The 13,556-nt window shown below is 37.8% G+C and overlaps 1 protein-coding gene across 2 annotated transcripts in view; it reads right to left on the minus strand.

The window, feature by feature from the left end:
- Positions 1-656: 656 nt before the first annotated feature.
- The window catches only part of Baz1a (bromodomain adjacent to zinc finger domain 1A), a 102,929-nt gene continuing 90,029 nt past the window's right edge, over positions 657-13,556 (minus strand). For both annotated transcript variants that reach the window (XM_010633602.2, XM_010633600.2), the window contains 6 exons: positions 12,001-12,248; positions 11,691-11,914; positions 9,976-10,445; positions 4,409-4,551; positions 2,320-2,407; positions 657-1,546 (listed from right to left, as the gene is read on the minus strand). In XM_010633602.2, the coding sequence (XP_010631904.1) occupies positions 1,350-1,546; positions 2,320-2,407; positions 4,409-4,551; positions 9,976-10,445; positions 11,691-11,914; positions 12,001-12,248 (1,370 nt within the window). In that variant the 3' untranslated portion in view covers positions 657-1,349. The remainder of the gene's footprint in view (positions 1,547-2,319; positions 2,408-4,408; positions 4,552-9,975; positions 10,446-11,690; positions 11,915-12,000; positions 12,249-13,556) is intronic.

Raw genomic sequence — 13,556 nt, forward strand, 5'->3', positions numbered from 1 at the left:
GCTCTCTGCTCCCAGGATGTGACGAGTTGAGCAGCTTTCCTCTGTCACACTTGTCTGCTGCGATGTTTCTGCCCTGGAGGCAGCAGATCATGGACTGAAACCTCTGAAGCTGTGAACCAAAATAACTCTTTCTCCTTCAAGTTGTATCAGGTATTTGTCCTAGCAATGGAAAGCTAAATAGTATAGCTCCTTAACTAGGATTCTTAATACAGCTTCTTAACTACCAAACTTTCTTCCTTCCAACTTAAGAATTTATACAAGAATTCTTACAACTTAAGAATTATAGAATGTTACAGGAATTAGTGAAAGTTTTCTTACTCTTGAAGGATCTGGGCCAAAAAAAAAGATGCAAATTACTGCTTTGGAGACTCAGGCACAATATCGTATTTGTTCCTATGATTTGTACATATCACATGCAGAAGCCTAATTTTTTCTTCTTTTTTTGGTACTGGGAATCAAACTTGGGTCCTTGCACTTACAAGGCAGGTGGTGGAACCACTAAGCCAAATCCCTGGCCCTTCAAGCCTAATTTTGATGTGTAAGAATTCCAGAAAGTAGGGATGCTTGAAAAAAAAAGTCATTTTATTTGTACACTTAAAAAGTTGTACATAGAAACTTGTAAAACAGTTCTGTAAAACTGAAAGAACTGTCAGGGGAAAGGGAGGATGAAATTTCTGAACATTGAAGAAATTAGAGAAATAAAACAAAAAACAGTAAAATGTTTTTAAAAAATTAACATTTTCCAAGTATAAATTTTATAAATACAAAACAAATTCACAAATTACTCTGAATGCTAAATAAATATCTAGTTAATAAACTCAGACTTAATATGTCCAGCCAGCACTGGTACAGCACTTCAAGGGATATAAAATTGGATCCATTCATGTGTAGTGTTGAAAGAATGTGCTCATTAAACAATTCTTAAGACATATACACATTTTTTTCTAAAGTGTGCTATAACAGAAGGCATATCTATGAAGATATTTCCCCCTTAATACCACAACTTCTAAAAATAATCAATGACAAAATAAATCATAGGGTGAAAAAATATTTTCCAAGATATCTGCACACATGAATGATCTCAAAATGTACAAAAACCTCTGTAAACCAGTACTGTATCCATATATCTATCAAACTTATTAGATACGGAACAAAACTGTAGCAAAGGAAATCTTTCCTACATTCTCCTGAGTGCTTAATATTAAAATTGAGACTAGTGCAGGCCACACTTCGAGTGGTCAATCAGTTGTTATTGCTTTACACACACATCTGCTTTAGAGCATGATTTAATGTTCCATTTTCATGAACAATTTTTTTTTCCTGAAATATATCCTTTAGAAGGACAAAAATTAGATTCGTGACTTTTTTGTAGCTGCTGGTGTGCTAACATGGTCCACATCACTGTGTGTGACATGGAGTCCAAGCTTCTGAGCCTGAAGATGAAAAAATGCTTGTAGCCTGGTTCCAGCTTTGGCTTCACTCGTGTTACGAGGGTTGTATTCAAAGCAGTTCGAAAACATTAATTCGATATCATCAATAAACTCAGCTAGAAATGAAAAGAAGTAAACAAGATTAGAATGAAGGTACGTAAATTATAAATACAATTTTTGCTGGCATCATAGCTGGAAACTTTATTAAGAAAATGTAAGCCCACTATTTTCTTTAGAAAAGAGATGATTCTGAAACAACTTAGCAGAACTGGGGCTTAAAAGTGCTTAACTATAAAATATTTTTAAATGGGCCAGGGATTTAGTCCAGTGGCACCGTGCCTGACTTGCAAGCACAAGGTTCTGAGTTTGATCCCTGGTACCAAAAATTTTAAAAAATTATTTTATTGAAATTGTGCACTTATGTAATTATACATATTATACAGAACTTCTTTTAGTAAGACAGGGTTCTGTAAAATATCTTTAAAAATTTTTTTCCCTTTTATTGAGTTTATTGGTACATTTAAGGGATACAGTACAATTACGTTCATCATTGGGATCTTGTACCTTTACATGACAGATCTTGGTTCTCATTTTTTCCCCTTGTCCGTGCTCTCCCTTCACCCCCTCCCTCCCCTCCCTATTTACAAACACTTTATTTCCATTTTTTCATATTTTTTTTCTTTTCCCTTATTCCCTTTCCCCTACCCTTCCCATTTTGTAAAATATCTTTAACACATTCTACCCTAATCTACTTTTTTTGTCCCTATGCAATGAGATAAACATTGTAAGGAGCTCTTTGGGTGTCATTTATATAACTACATTAGCATATATCATTTGAAACAAAAACAGCCTCAAAAATAATTTTCAAAGGAAAACATAAATTACTTACATGCTAATTTATATTCACATTTATTCACTTTTTCACGAATTATATTTAAGGCAATGGGCTTTTTAATGATGTCATAGTAGTCTGGTACCTGTAAAATAATTCCGATATATCTGTCATACAAAAATTTATTGGAAATAAGTGGTTAAATATATAAAGGTTTTGCATTTAAAAAGCAACTTAGCCAGGGATTTGGCTCAGTGGCTCTGCCGCCTGCCTTGCAAGCACAAGGACCTGAGTTTGATCCCCGGTACAAATAAAAAGGCAACTTAACGTTAGTCTGAGCACTAGTATTCCATTAAATCATTTTCAACGATTACAGTGTTGTAGCAGCCTGTTGGATGCTATTCAAAATGTTAACTTTTAAAAAAAATAGCAAAACATTTATTGCTACATTTTAGGCACACAGAACACTCACTGTAGGGATTTTACACCTGTACATGATACATCCTGCAAAAATCTAAAGTTTTGCTCATGGTTCTCTCCATCTGCATATAGATACATGTATGTCTATAAAATCTTCCTGATGAGCATTACTGAATTTGTAATAAGGAATAAAATGTATGTGAAAAAGCTTAATCCAGCATAAAAACTATGTAGGAAAAATGAGTCAAATGAAAATTTAATTTTTATTAGTTGCTACTCAATATTAATTCTTTACATTCTTGCTACAGAAATCTCAAAGTAGAATACTGATAATATTTTTACTCAGGAATATTCATTAAACAGTGACAAGTGAAACTTTTTTTTTGGCTTGTGAGACAAAGTCTTGCTATGTAGTCTAGGCTGACCTGGAGTGATTCTCCTGCCTCAGCCTCCCAAGTGCTGGATTGCACTCATGTACTGTACCACCATACTGAGCTCAAGTGAGGCTCTTTATGATACAGTTGTATCTACGTCTATACTCCATTCAAACTGTCCACCATTCCCCGTACTTTCATTTCTGGGTGTTTAACTTAGTCCTTGTTTCCTAAAACATCTTTATTTCATTTTTTACTTTTGAGATTTTTTTTTTTGTGCAAATGAGCAGTCCTAATATTTCTTCTCTATTAAAAAAAATTCTGGCTGGGCATGGTAGCACATGCCTGTAAACACAGTACTTGGGAGCCGAGACGGGGGATGGCTGTGAATTTGAGGCCAGCCTGGGGTACATAGTGAGACCCTGTTTCAACCCCCTCATTCTAATTTCTGCTCATCTTCCCCTGTCAAATGCTTCTTCTGAAATATTCAAATCGGGACTGGGGATTTAGTTCAGTAGCACTGTGCCTGCCTAGGTCCTGTTAAAAAAAAGAATCATATCAGCATTCGTTTCTTCTCCGTATCTATAATACAGTTATAACTTCTATGACTGAACTGAGTAGTGTTCTCTCTCCAGTACAGCACATCACATTCGGCCTACACATATAGATAACTACAGCACCATTTCATATCCCTGAGTTAGGCTGAGCTGTCACTGCTCTTTAAGAGCATTTCCCTTTTCTATCAGTGCCTCTGAAAGTATGGTCTCTGGGCCAGGACATGTTAGAAATGCAGTGAAATGCCCAGGCAGCAACCCAGATGCTCAGAAGCTCTGGGGTGGGGCCCAGGAATTCTATTTTTTTTTTTTTTTAATATAAGGACCTCTCCACTGAGTTACATTTTCATCTTCAGCCTTAAAAAACTGCCCAGGTTGGGCTTGAATTTGTGATCCTCCTGCCTCAGCCTCCCAAGGTACTGGGATTTTAGGCATGCACCATCATCCTGACTGCTTAGGAATCTGTTGTAATAAGCCCTCCTCGTGGTTCTGATCATGCTGAAGTTTGAGAACCACTGTTATGCATAAAATACTACTGATGATATTTAGCTGTATTAACTCTAGATATACTCATTATATAGAATAAAAATACAGATTTCTTAATCATATTGTCATTGTTTACAAAGAATTGGTCACAGGATTACAAGGGATTCAGGACTATGCTAACTACTTTCAAGAAACTAACCTACCCAGGATGTATGCCTTTTTAAAATACAGGTGTTCTGACAGCTTCAAAGTTGCAGGAGGATAAATCAGATAACACAGATGAACATATTTCACAAAGTCCAGTTATATTACCTGGATTTTAGAGACCAGCTTCAGAAAAGGCCAGCTGTCATCATGCCGTACTAATTCCACAACAAGTTGCTCAAAAGCAGACAATTCATGAACACCACCCTGTCGGCCAGAGCTCCTTCGATTCAGTGGCATTGGAGATGACTCTGAATAAATAGAGACTTTTTAGACAATATCAAATAAAACACTGATCATACAAGCTACAGTGAATAAGTACAAGCTAAACTCGAACAAAATAGATACTCTGTAAACAGTTGACAACTAAGTTATTTTTGATGAAATTTGAAAATCTGGACCAATACTCGTATTTCCTTTTTTTTTTTGCAGTACCAGGGACTGAACTCAGGACTTGCCCTTGCTAGGCAGGCACAGCACCACTAAGTCATATTTCCTTTTTGATCTTAAAAATTTTCAACTGAATTAAACATTTATAGGAATAGATCATAAAAAGAATGGTACAAAATAAAAATCTAGAACACAATGGTTATGTATTTTTACTCCATTTTATTAAAAATATTTTCAACTACAATAAAATGAAATAAAGTAATTCTTTAGTATTTCTTACAGCATATTATATTCTTAATAAAACTTCAAAACACAGCTATTCAGGTAAAAGACTATTATCTAGAATGTATAAAGACTAAAAAAAAACCAGACCCCCAAAATTTAGACCCAGTGCAAAAGTGGGCATCTGAAATAAAAAGACACTTCTCAGATATAGAATTAGAAATGGGAAATAAATATATTAAAAAATGTTCAACATTACTGGTCATTTGAGAGATGCAAATTAAAACAATGCTGAGATTCCATCTCACTCCAGAAAGAATGGCCATTATCAAGAAATTAACCAATAACAAGTGCTGAAGCCAGGCGTGGTGTGGCGCACACCTGTAATCCCAGCACTCAGGAGGCTGAGGCAGGAGGATCACTGTGAGTTTGAGACCAGCATGGGCTACGCAGTGAGTTCCAGAGCAGTGTTAACTACATAGTGAGACCCTGTCTCAAAAAACAAAACAAAATGCTGGAGGGACCATGGAGAACAAGGAACCCTGCTCCACTGCTGGTGGGAGTGCAGACTGGTGCAACCCCTGTGGAGATCAGGGTGGAGAATTCTCAAAAAACTAAAACTAGAGGTTCCATTTGACCCAGCTATTCCTCTTCTTGGTAACTTTCCAAAAGAATCAAAAGCATCATACCACAGTGATATATGCACACCCATGTTTATAGCGGCACAGTTTGTAATAGCTAAATATTGGAAACAGCTCATATGCATGTCAACTGATGAATAGATAAAAAAGATGTATTTTTAAAAATATAGTGGAATACCGCTCTGCCACGAAGAAGGATGAGCTTCAGACATTTATTTATTTATTTTTGTTTTTGAGACAGGGTCTCACTATGTAGTTGAGACTGACCTGGAACTCACTATGTAGCCCAGGCTGGTCTCGAACTCACAGCGATCCTCCTGCCTCAGCCTCCCGAGTGCAGGGGTTACAGGTGTGCACCACCACACCTGGCAGCTTCAGACATTTATAGCTAAATGGATGGAACTCGAGACCCTACTCTTAAGGGAAATAAATTGGACACACATGTTTAAATACCATATTGTTTCTCTGGTGTGAGAAACTGAACATGGAAATAAGGACTGAGATGTAATAGTGGGCGTTGGGAAATCAGAAGAAAGTGTTCAAATGGGAAGGGGAGCAAGAGAAGAGGGAAGGAGAAAGGAAGGGACAAGAAAAAAATGAAAATAGAAGGCAAATGGAAACAATGCTTTTGTACATTTGGGAGGGGCTTGAGGGGGTATGGGATAAAATAAAATTAAAAAAATTAAAATTTAGCTTTTTGGCTGCATGTGCTCCTGGGTTCAGTGGAGTTCAAGATGCTGATAAACATAAGGTCTGGTGTTTGGAAGAATTGGTGAAGCTTTTCAAGTAGATAAGGTGTTATCTGACTACAGGCAAAGTAGAGATTTTACCCTTCGCCTATTGTAGCAGGGGTGAATTTTGACAAAGATCCAATTATACACAGAAACATGTATCTGAGAGTTTTGTGCCTCTTTGCCTTTTAGCACATTCAGCCCCACAGAGACTAATTTCTGTAGAATTAAATTCCATTATTTAGTTTTTTTTTAACCAACTAGCCCTAGTCTGAAACTTATCTTGATTCATATATTCTACAAAGACTAGTTTATTAAGGTCAGTTAGAACAATTCTAACTAGCTATTTCACAACTATTTAAAGTATCTTGCTTTTTAAAAAACATAGTCCTGTGTATTTTATATGAAAAGGTCATTTTAGTGATTAGATTTTATCCTTTTGGCAACATGAATAGATTTCAAGAAATCAGGGAGAGGTTGAATGCAAAGAAACATGAGGGATTTTTTTTCATGTTCACATCTTGTTCCACAGTTGTTCTACTTCACTTAATCTTAGCCAAAAGTCTGAGAAGTGAAGCACAGTTGTTCTACTTGATTAGGGTGGTAGTTACATGATTGGGCATCTGTCAAATCTCACACTTAGTAGATTTTGGCAGAATATAAATTGATACTTAAATAAACACATCTTTCAAAACAAAACAAAACAAAACAAAACAAAACAAAACCAAGAAAGTAACCACTTCAGATCTGGAAACCAGGTCTCTATGTAAATTACTTTGCATGGCAGAAAAGCGATTGGTAATAAAGTAAAAGATTATTCTTTTTTGTTTCTTTGTTTTGAGACAGGGTCTCACTATATAGTCTGGGCTGGCCTTGAACTCACTAGCCCAGGCTAGCCTTGATCTAGTGATGATCCTCCTGCCTCAGCCTTCAGAGTGCTGGTATTATAAGTGAGCACTACCATGCCTGGCAAAGATTATCCTTAAAAAAAAAAAATCTTAATTTCAGTATATGAAAATTTTTCTTAAGGCAAAATACTTTTTCACAGATCCAAGAAAGGTATAATGAAACCTAAGAAAAGGGTAGTATATGCTGGGTGTGGTGGCAGACACCTGTAATCTCAGCACTTGGGAGGCTGAGGCAGGAGGATCATTTTCAAGTTCGAGGTCAGCCTGGACTACATATTGAGACCCTGTTTCAAAAAAAGGCAGTATAGTCCATGTACTCTTAGGAATTCAGGTGTTTAAATTCTCTCCTTGTAGGCCACACACTTTCCCCATTATTTGTTGCTAGAATAGAGTTAGTAGTTCCACAAATCAATAACAAAAATGTTTTTCTTCTGCAGAGTTTTTTTGAATAAGAATATTCAAGTGGATTATTTCACTAAATAGCAAGAAATTCAGAATTGACAAGAATGTAATAAAAGCTAAATTAGATTTTCCTGGCACAAAATTACTTAATATTTCCCCTAAAAAACTTTATAATCTAGCCGGTGTGGTTAGCACACACCTGTAATTACAGCACTCTGGAAGCTGAGGCACGATGATCCCAAGTTCAAACCAGCCCGAAGGAACTGTCTCAAAATGAAAAGAAAGAATAAAAGAAGGGCTGGGATGCAGTCCAGTACAAAGCCCTTGTGTTTAATTCTCAGTACTATCAAAAGCTAAAACCAAAAAACTAGAAACAAAACCCAAACCACCATCTGGTACCTGAATAAAAAGAGTATGTGCCATTTTTATACCACTGAATTCCTTCTTGTATGTGAATAATACAACTTATCCACAATTATTTTGAAAAACAATAGCATTTAAAAAAAACACTTAACTTCATTTTTTAAAATATCAAAGTTTTTTGTTTTGACTTCTTTTTTGGTTTTTTGAGACAGGGTCCCACTATGTAGTTGAGACTGACCTGGAACTCACTATGTAGCTCAGGCTGGTCTTGAACTCTCAGCAATCCTCCTGCCCTCAGCCTCCTGAGTGCTGGGATAACAGGCGTGTGCCACCACACTCGGCTTGTTTTGCTTTTTTGGGACAGGGTTTTGTTATGTAGTTCAGGCTGGCCTTGAACTCACTATTGTAGCCTAGGCTGGCCTCCAACTCATAGCAATCCTCCTGTCTCAGCCCTTAGAGTGCTGGGATTACAGGAGTGTACTACCATGCCTAGCAGATATCAAAGTTTTATTGTTACTCACTTAAAAACAGGATAGAATTGAAGAAATAAAGAGTAAATAAAGAGGAACGTGCTCGTAGCTCATTGGTAGAGCATGTGTTTAGCATGCCGGAGGCCTTGGGTTCAATCCCCAGCACAAAAACCATAAAAAAACAACCAAAAATGAGTAAATTGATTATTATTATTATTATTTTTTTTGGTATCGGGGATTGAACTTGGGTCCTTGAGCTTGCGAGGCAGGCGGCGGAACCACTGAGCTAAATCCCTGGCCCCTACGTTGATTATTATATAGATAAATTTTACTTTTTTTTTTTTTTTTTTTGGTATTGGGGATTGAACTCAGGACCTTGTACTTGTAAGGCAGGCATGATGCCACTGTGCTAAATCGCTGGCTTTTTTTGTTCTTTTTGAGGCAGGATCTCCTTTTGTAGTTCAGGTTAGCCCTAAACTCACTATGTTGTCTAGGTTGGCCTTGAATTTACAGAGATCCTTCTGCCTCAGCCTCCTGAGTGCTGGGATTACAAGCGTGTGCCATCACACCCAGCTGATAAATATTACTATAAACAAAAATCACAATTAAAAAGATAGCTGGTGACCACTTCTTAAACATTTTATTGCCTTCAACCTGCTCCAGGAGCTAGTACTTCGATGGACACCATATCTTTAGCCTAATGGAGCTTGCCTAGGTGATACATGTTTGAGGGAAGAAAAGGTGGGAGAGACCGAAATATGTAACAGTAAAACTTTTAAAATATTGGCCAGATACCTCCATTAGAAACAGAACACTATATGCAAGTGTACTGCATTACCCTGCTACACTAGTAGAAAGCCTAATGATAGTTAGTTTACCTTTATTTCCCAAATAGCTGCCTCTTCAATCAATAGTATACTAGAGGTCAGACTGCTCCCTAATAACTTTATGTATCTTTTTTTTTTTTTTTGGTATCAGGAATGGAACTTAGGACCTTGCACTTGTGAGGCAGACATGGTGCCACTGAGCCAAATCACTGGCCCAACTTCATGTATCTTAGTATAGCCCTTTAAAAATGACCCAAAGTATGTCAGCATTCAATATTTTCAGATCATTCTTTTTTTGGCGGGGGGCAGGGCCTTGTTATGTAGCTCAGGCAGACCTTGAACTCACTATGTAGGCTAGGCTACCCTTGCACTCATGGCAATCATCCTGCCTCAGCCTCCTGAGTGCTGGGATTACAAGTGTGTGTCACTGCACCTGGAAGATCAGTTAAAAAAATTTTTTTTTTTTTTTTGGTACCGGGGATCAAACTCGGGTCCTTGTGCTTGTGAAGCAGGCCACTGAACCCCTGAGCTAAATCCCAGGCCCCCAAAATTTTTATTTATTATTTTTTTGGTACTGGGGATCGAACTTGGGACCTCACACTTGGCAAGGTAGAAGGCGGAACTATTGAGCTAAATCCCCAGCCCCAGATCAGTTTTTCATTTATTTTATTTTTTTTCCAAATCAGCTTTTTAAAGAAAGAGTTTAAGTTAAATTTTGTACCTGTGGATTGTCTTTTCCTGCCTCTCCTCTTGGATTCACTATCCTGGAGACAAAGTCTTGAAGTGATATTTAAAGATCTTGACTCTTCACCTGCCTTAACGGGGATAACTCTGATGTTGGGGAAGCTGGGGCTGTTCTCTGGGGTGTCATTGGCACTTCTTCTGCCTCTGCGTTTTCTGTGAGGACTAAGGAGTTCCACAAATACATCTGCTTGCTCTGTGCCATAACTGTGACGAGTAGAACGACTGGCAATTCTTGAAGATTTCGTTTCTGCAGGAGGAGCAGATCTTATCTTTCTTAGGTTTCTACCAGTGGTTCTAGAGGAAACAGTTGTTTTGGGCGTACTCTGGTGACTCCTTGAAGGGTATCTTCTAGGATCTTCTTGTTTGCCGCGACTCGAGAAAGAAGAGCTAAATCTCCCTCTTGTCTTAATTGGCAATCTAACCTGTGGTCTTCCTCGTTTTGGTGGGCTACAAATATCATTAGAAAACACAATTATTGTACAAAATTATGATGAACATACTTTTGACTGCAGGATATCATCATGGAAATCAAGTCCTAAATGATGACAAGCTAAAATAAAGCCTCAGGAGAATCAAAAGACCTAGCCGACAGTCCTGAAAAACCTGAGAGTGATAAGCTAATCATAAAGTACAATTATTTTGTCTCTTTTTGTAGCAGGAGTCTATTAATTTTCTTTTCGTGGTACTGGGAATCCAACTCAGGACCTTGTGCTTGTGAAGCAGGCAGGGGCACCACTGAGCTAAATCCCTGGCCCAGGATTCTACGGATTTTCATTAGCATTGATATAGAGGTAGCTAGCAGCAGCCAACGGCTGACCCCAAAGTGAGCCTTCAACTTGTGGTTTCCTGAATACCAAGCCAAGAACCTTTTTGCTCCATTCTGATTCTGACTATAAAATATAAAACTAGATGTAATCTTTTAATTCCTTTAATTAAAAACATGATTCCACAACAGCAGGATTCACATGTTTGAAAAGGGAAAGGAGCAAAAAAGAACAAAAAGCAGTTCCCCAGGTATGGCTGTAGCCAGGCTTGCTCACAGAAAATCCCTAGTAAAACTAAATGCCCCTTCATTTCAGCCCTGCAACAAATGGTCAAATAAGGGGAAAGTGTCTCAGTGCCGCAAGGGCAGGCAAATCCAGGCTCCATACTCATTTAGCAGGCCTAGCAACACAGTATGATGATCACTCTTGTCAACTTGACTAGCTTGAGAAACACCCAGGAACTCAGTAAAGCTGTTCTGGGAGTGTCTGTGAGCATGTTTCCAGGTGACTGTCATGAGGAAGGCAGACTGATGGGGAGACCCACCCTGCATGTGGGCGGCCCCATTTAATCTGATAGGAGTCCACCCAGATAGAACAAGCAGAAGGAAGAATCCTGACAGCACATGCTCTTGGCTCTCTCTCTGTGGGCTACCAAGGTAAACAATACCCCTTGGGAATGTTTTAGAATGTTTATCATATGATATATATATATATATATATATATATATATAAAGAAAAAATTTATGGACATCAACTATTCCGTGTGACTAATCAAAAGATTACCTAATTGGGCTAGAGATTTAGCTCAGTGGCACCACACCTGCCTTGCAAGCACAAGGGCCTGAGTTCGATCCCTGGTACAAAAAAAAAAAAAAAAAAAAAACTAATTAAGACTGCCAGACTCATTCAATTGCATATGAGGACTTACCTGATTTCCTCCTCTTCTTGAGAGTCATCTTCATCTCGTTCTACCTCATATTCTTCCTCCTCACTTTGGTACTCTTCATCATCATCGACTTCATGCTCCTCACCCTCCAGACTCTCTCCCATTTCTTCATCACTTTCCAAGGATGGTCTCTGTCTAGAAGAGAGTCTTCTAGAACGTTGCTTTGGGCGACATTCGGGACAAAACCAATCTCCATCAGGCACAGTCTGAACAAATCACATAAATGATCATTATCACCTACTGCTCAACATTTCAGTGTCTTAATTCTAATCTGAGAAGAGAAAAAAAATACCTTGAGCTTTGGTCGAACACAGTAGGTATGATGCCCCCTATCACAGCCATCGCAAAGTACCATGTTCTCAGCATCCCCCTTCTTACGGCATATCTTGCAGCGAGCATTAAGTATTGATTTAGACCAGATCACACTGCGATCCAAGGTGGATAAGTGAAGGAAGACTTGGGATAGGCTGGCAGAGGAAAGGAGTGACTCTCTCCAGCGGTCCAAGACTGTTTTATAAGAACGTCCACTGTCACTGGCATCTTCAATGAAAGGAGAAAGTGATTCAAGTTTTCTAGGCAAACTTAGACGCCTCCTAGAAGTATTTTCTTGGCAATTTAAAGAGTAGACTTTATATTTCTTCTAACACTTAACAAAAAGACTATGCTTGATTTAAAATCTCATGTTGAAGAAAATATTTGCCGAGCCATCTTGTTTATGACATAAGGAATTACTTAAATCCATAAATCAAATGTTTGAGAATTTCAACTATTAAAAGAGAAAATAACTTTTGCAATGTTTTCTCATGTAGTCTTTGTAGTAAATCTTGATTGAATTTTAAAAATTGGCTCAATATGAACACAAGTTTACTATTCAAGTATGTTTCTTTTTTAGATAAAAAATGGACTGCTGTCTTAAATATGAAGCATATATTATGAGTTATCTTTTGAGGTGATGAAAATGTTCCAAAATTAGACAGAGGGCTTGGCTGCAAATCAGTGAATATACTAGCAAACACTGTATTGTATACTATAAGAGCAAATTTTATAATGTGTGAATTTTATCTTGGCAGGTGTGTTACTGAATTTATTAATTATGTAAAATACAAATTGTCTTTAATCTTTAAGAAAATATTTCAGAACTAAGGTAAATAAAACAATGTTAATATTCCCATTGAAGAAATTTCAGCACTATTATTTATCTAGAAACATTCAAAGCCTTTGGTCAATAGTATCACCATTCCTTTGGAAAAAATTAAGTCATTTGACTATATGCTATAAACTATCAATCTATAATCAGGCCATCATTTTACACTGGCATGTAATTTCCATTAACACTGAGTCCACATTAATTTTCCTAAAATGGTTTTGTTTTTGTTTTTAGTACCAGGGATCGAACTCAGGACTTTGTGATTGAGTGGCAGGCACAGTGGCACTGCGCTAAATCCCTGGCCCTCTAAAACTGTTTTTTTTAGGGGCGTTGTTTGAGACAGGATCTTACTATTTAGTCCAGGCTGGTTTCTAGCTCCCTGTCTTTCTGCCTCAGCCTCCTGAGTGCTGGAATAACAGGCATGTGCCTTTGGCTCCTAAAATATTATCCCCCCCACCTGCTTAAAATATTATTCCTAATTATGAAAAGCCTTCTATGTCATGTCAAAATTCTGCAAGGTGAAGCCGGGTGTGGTGGTGCACGCCTGTAATCCCAGCACTCGGAAGGCTGAGGCAGGAGGATTGCTGTGAGTTCAAGACCACCCTGGGCTACACAGTGAGTTCTAGTTCAGTCTCAACTACATAGTGAGCCTGTCTCAAAAAACCAAAACAAAAAACAAAACAAAAAAAACTCTGCAAGGC

The sequence above is a fragment of the Fukomys damarensis genome, unplaced genomic scaffold (assembly GCF_012274545.1).
Source record: "Fukomys damarensis isolate Sample0158 unplaced genomic scaffold, DMR_v1.0_HiC HiC_scaffold_17, whole genome shotgun sequence".
In the NCBI taxonomy this organism is placed as follows: Eukaryota; Metazoa; Chordata; class Mammalia; order Rodentia; family Bathyergidae; genus Fukomys; species Fukomys damarensis.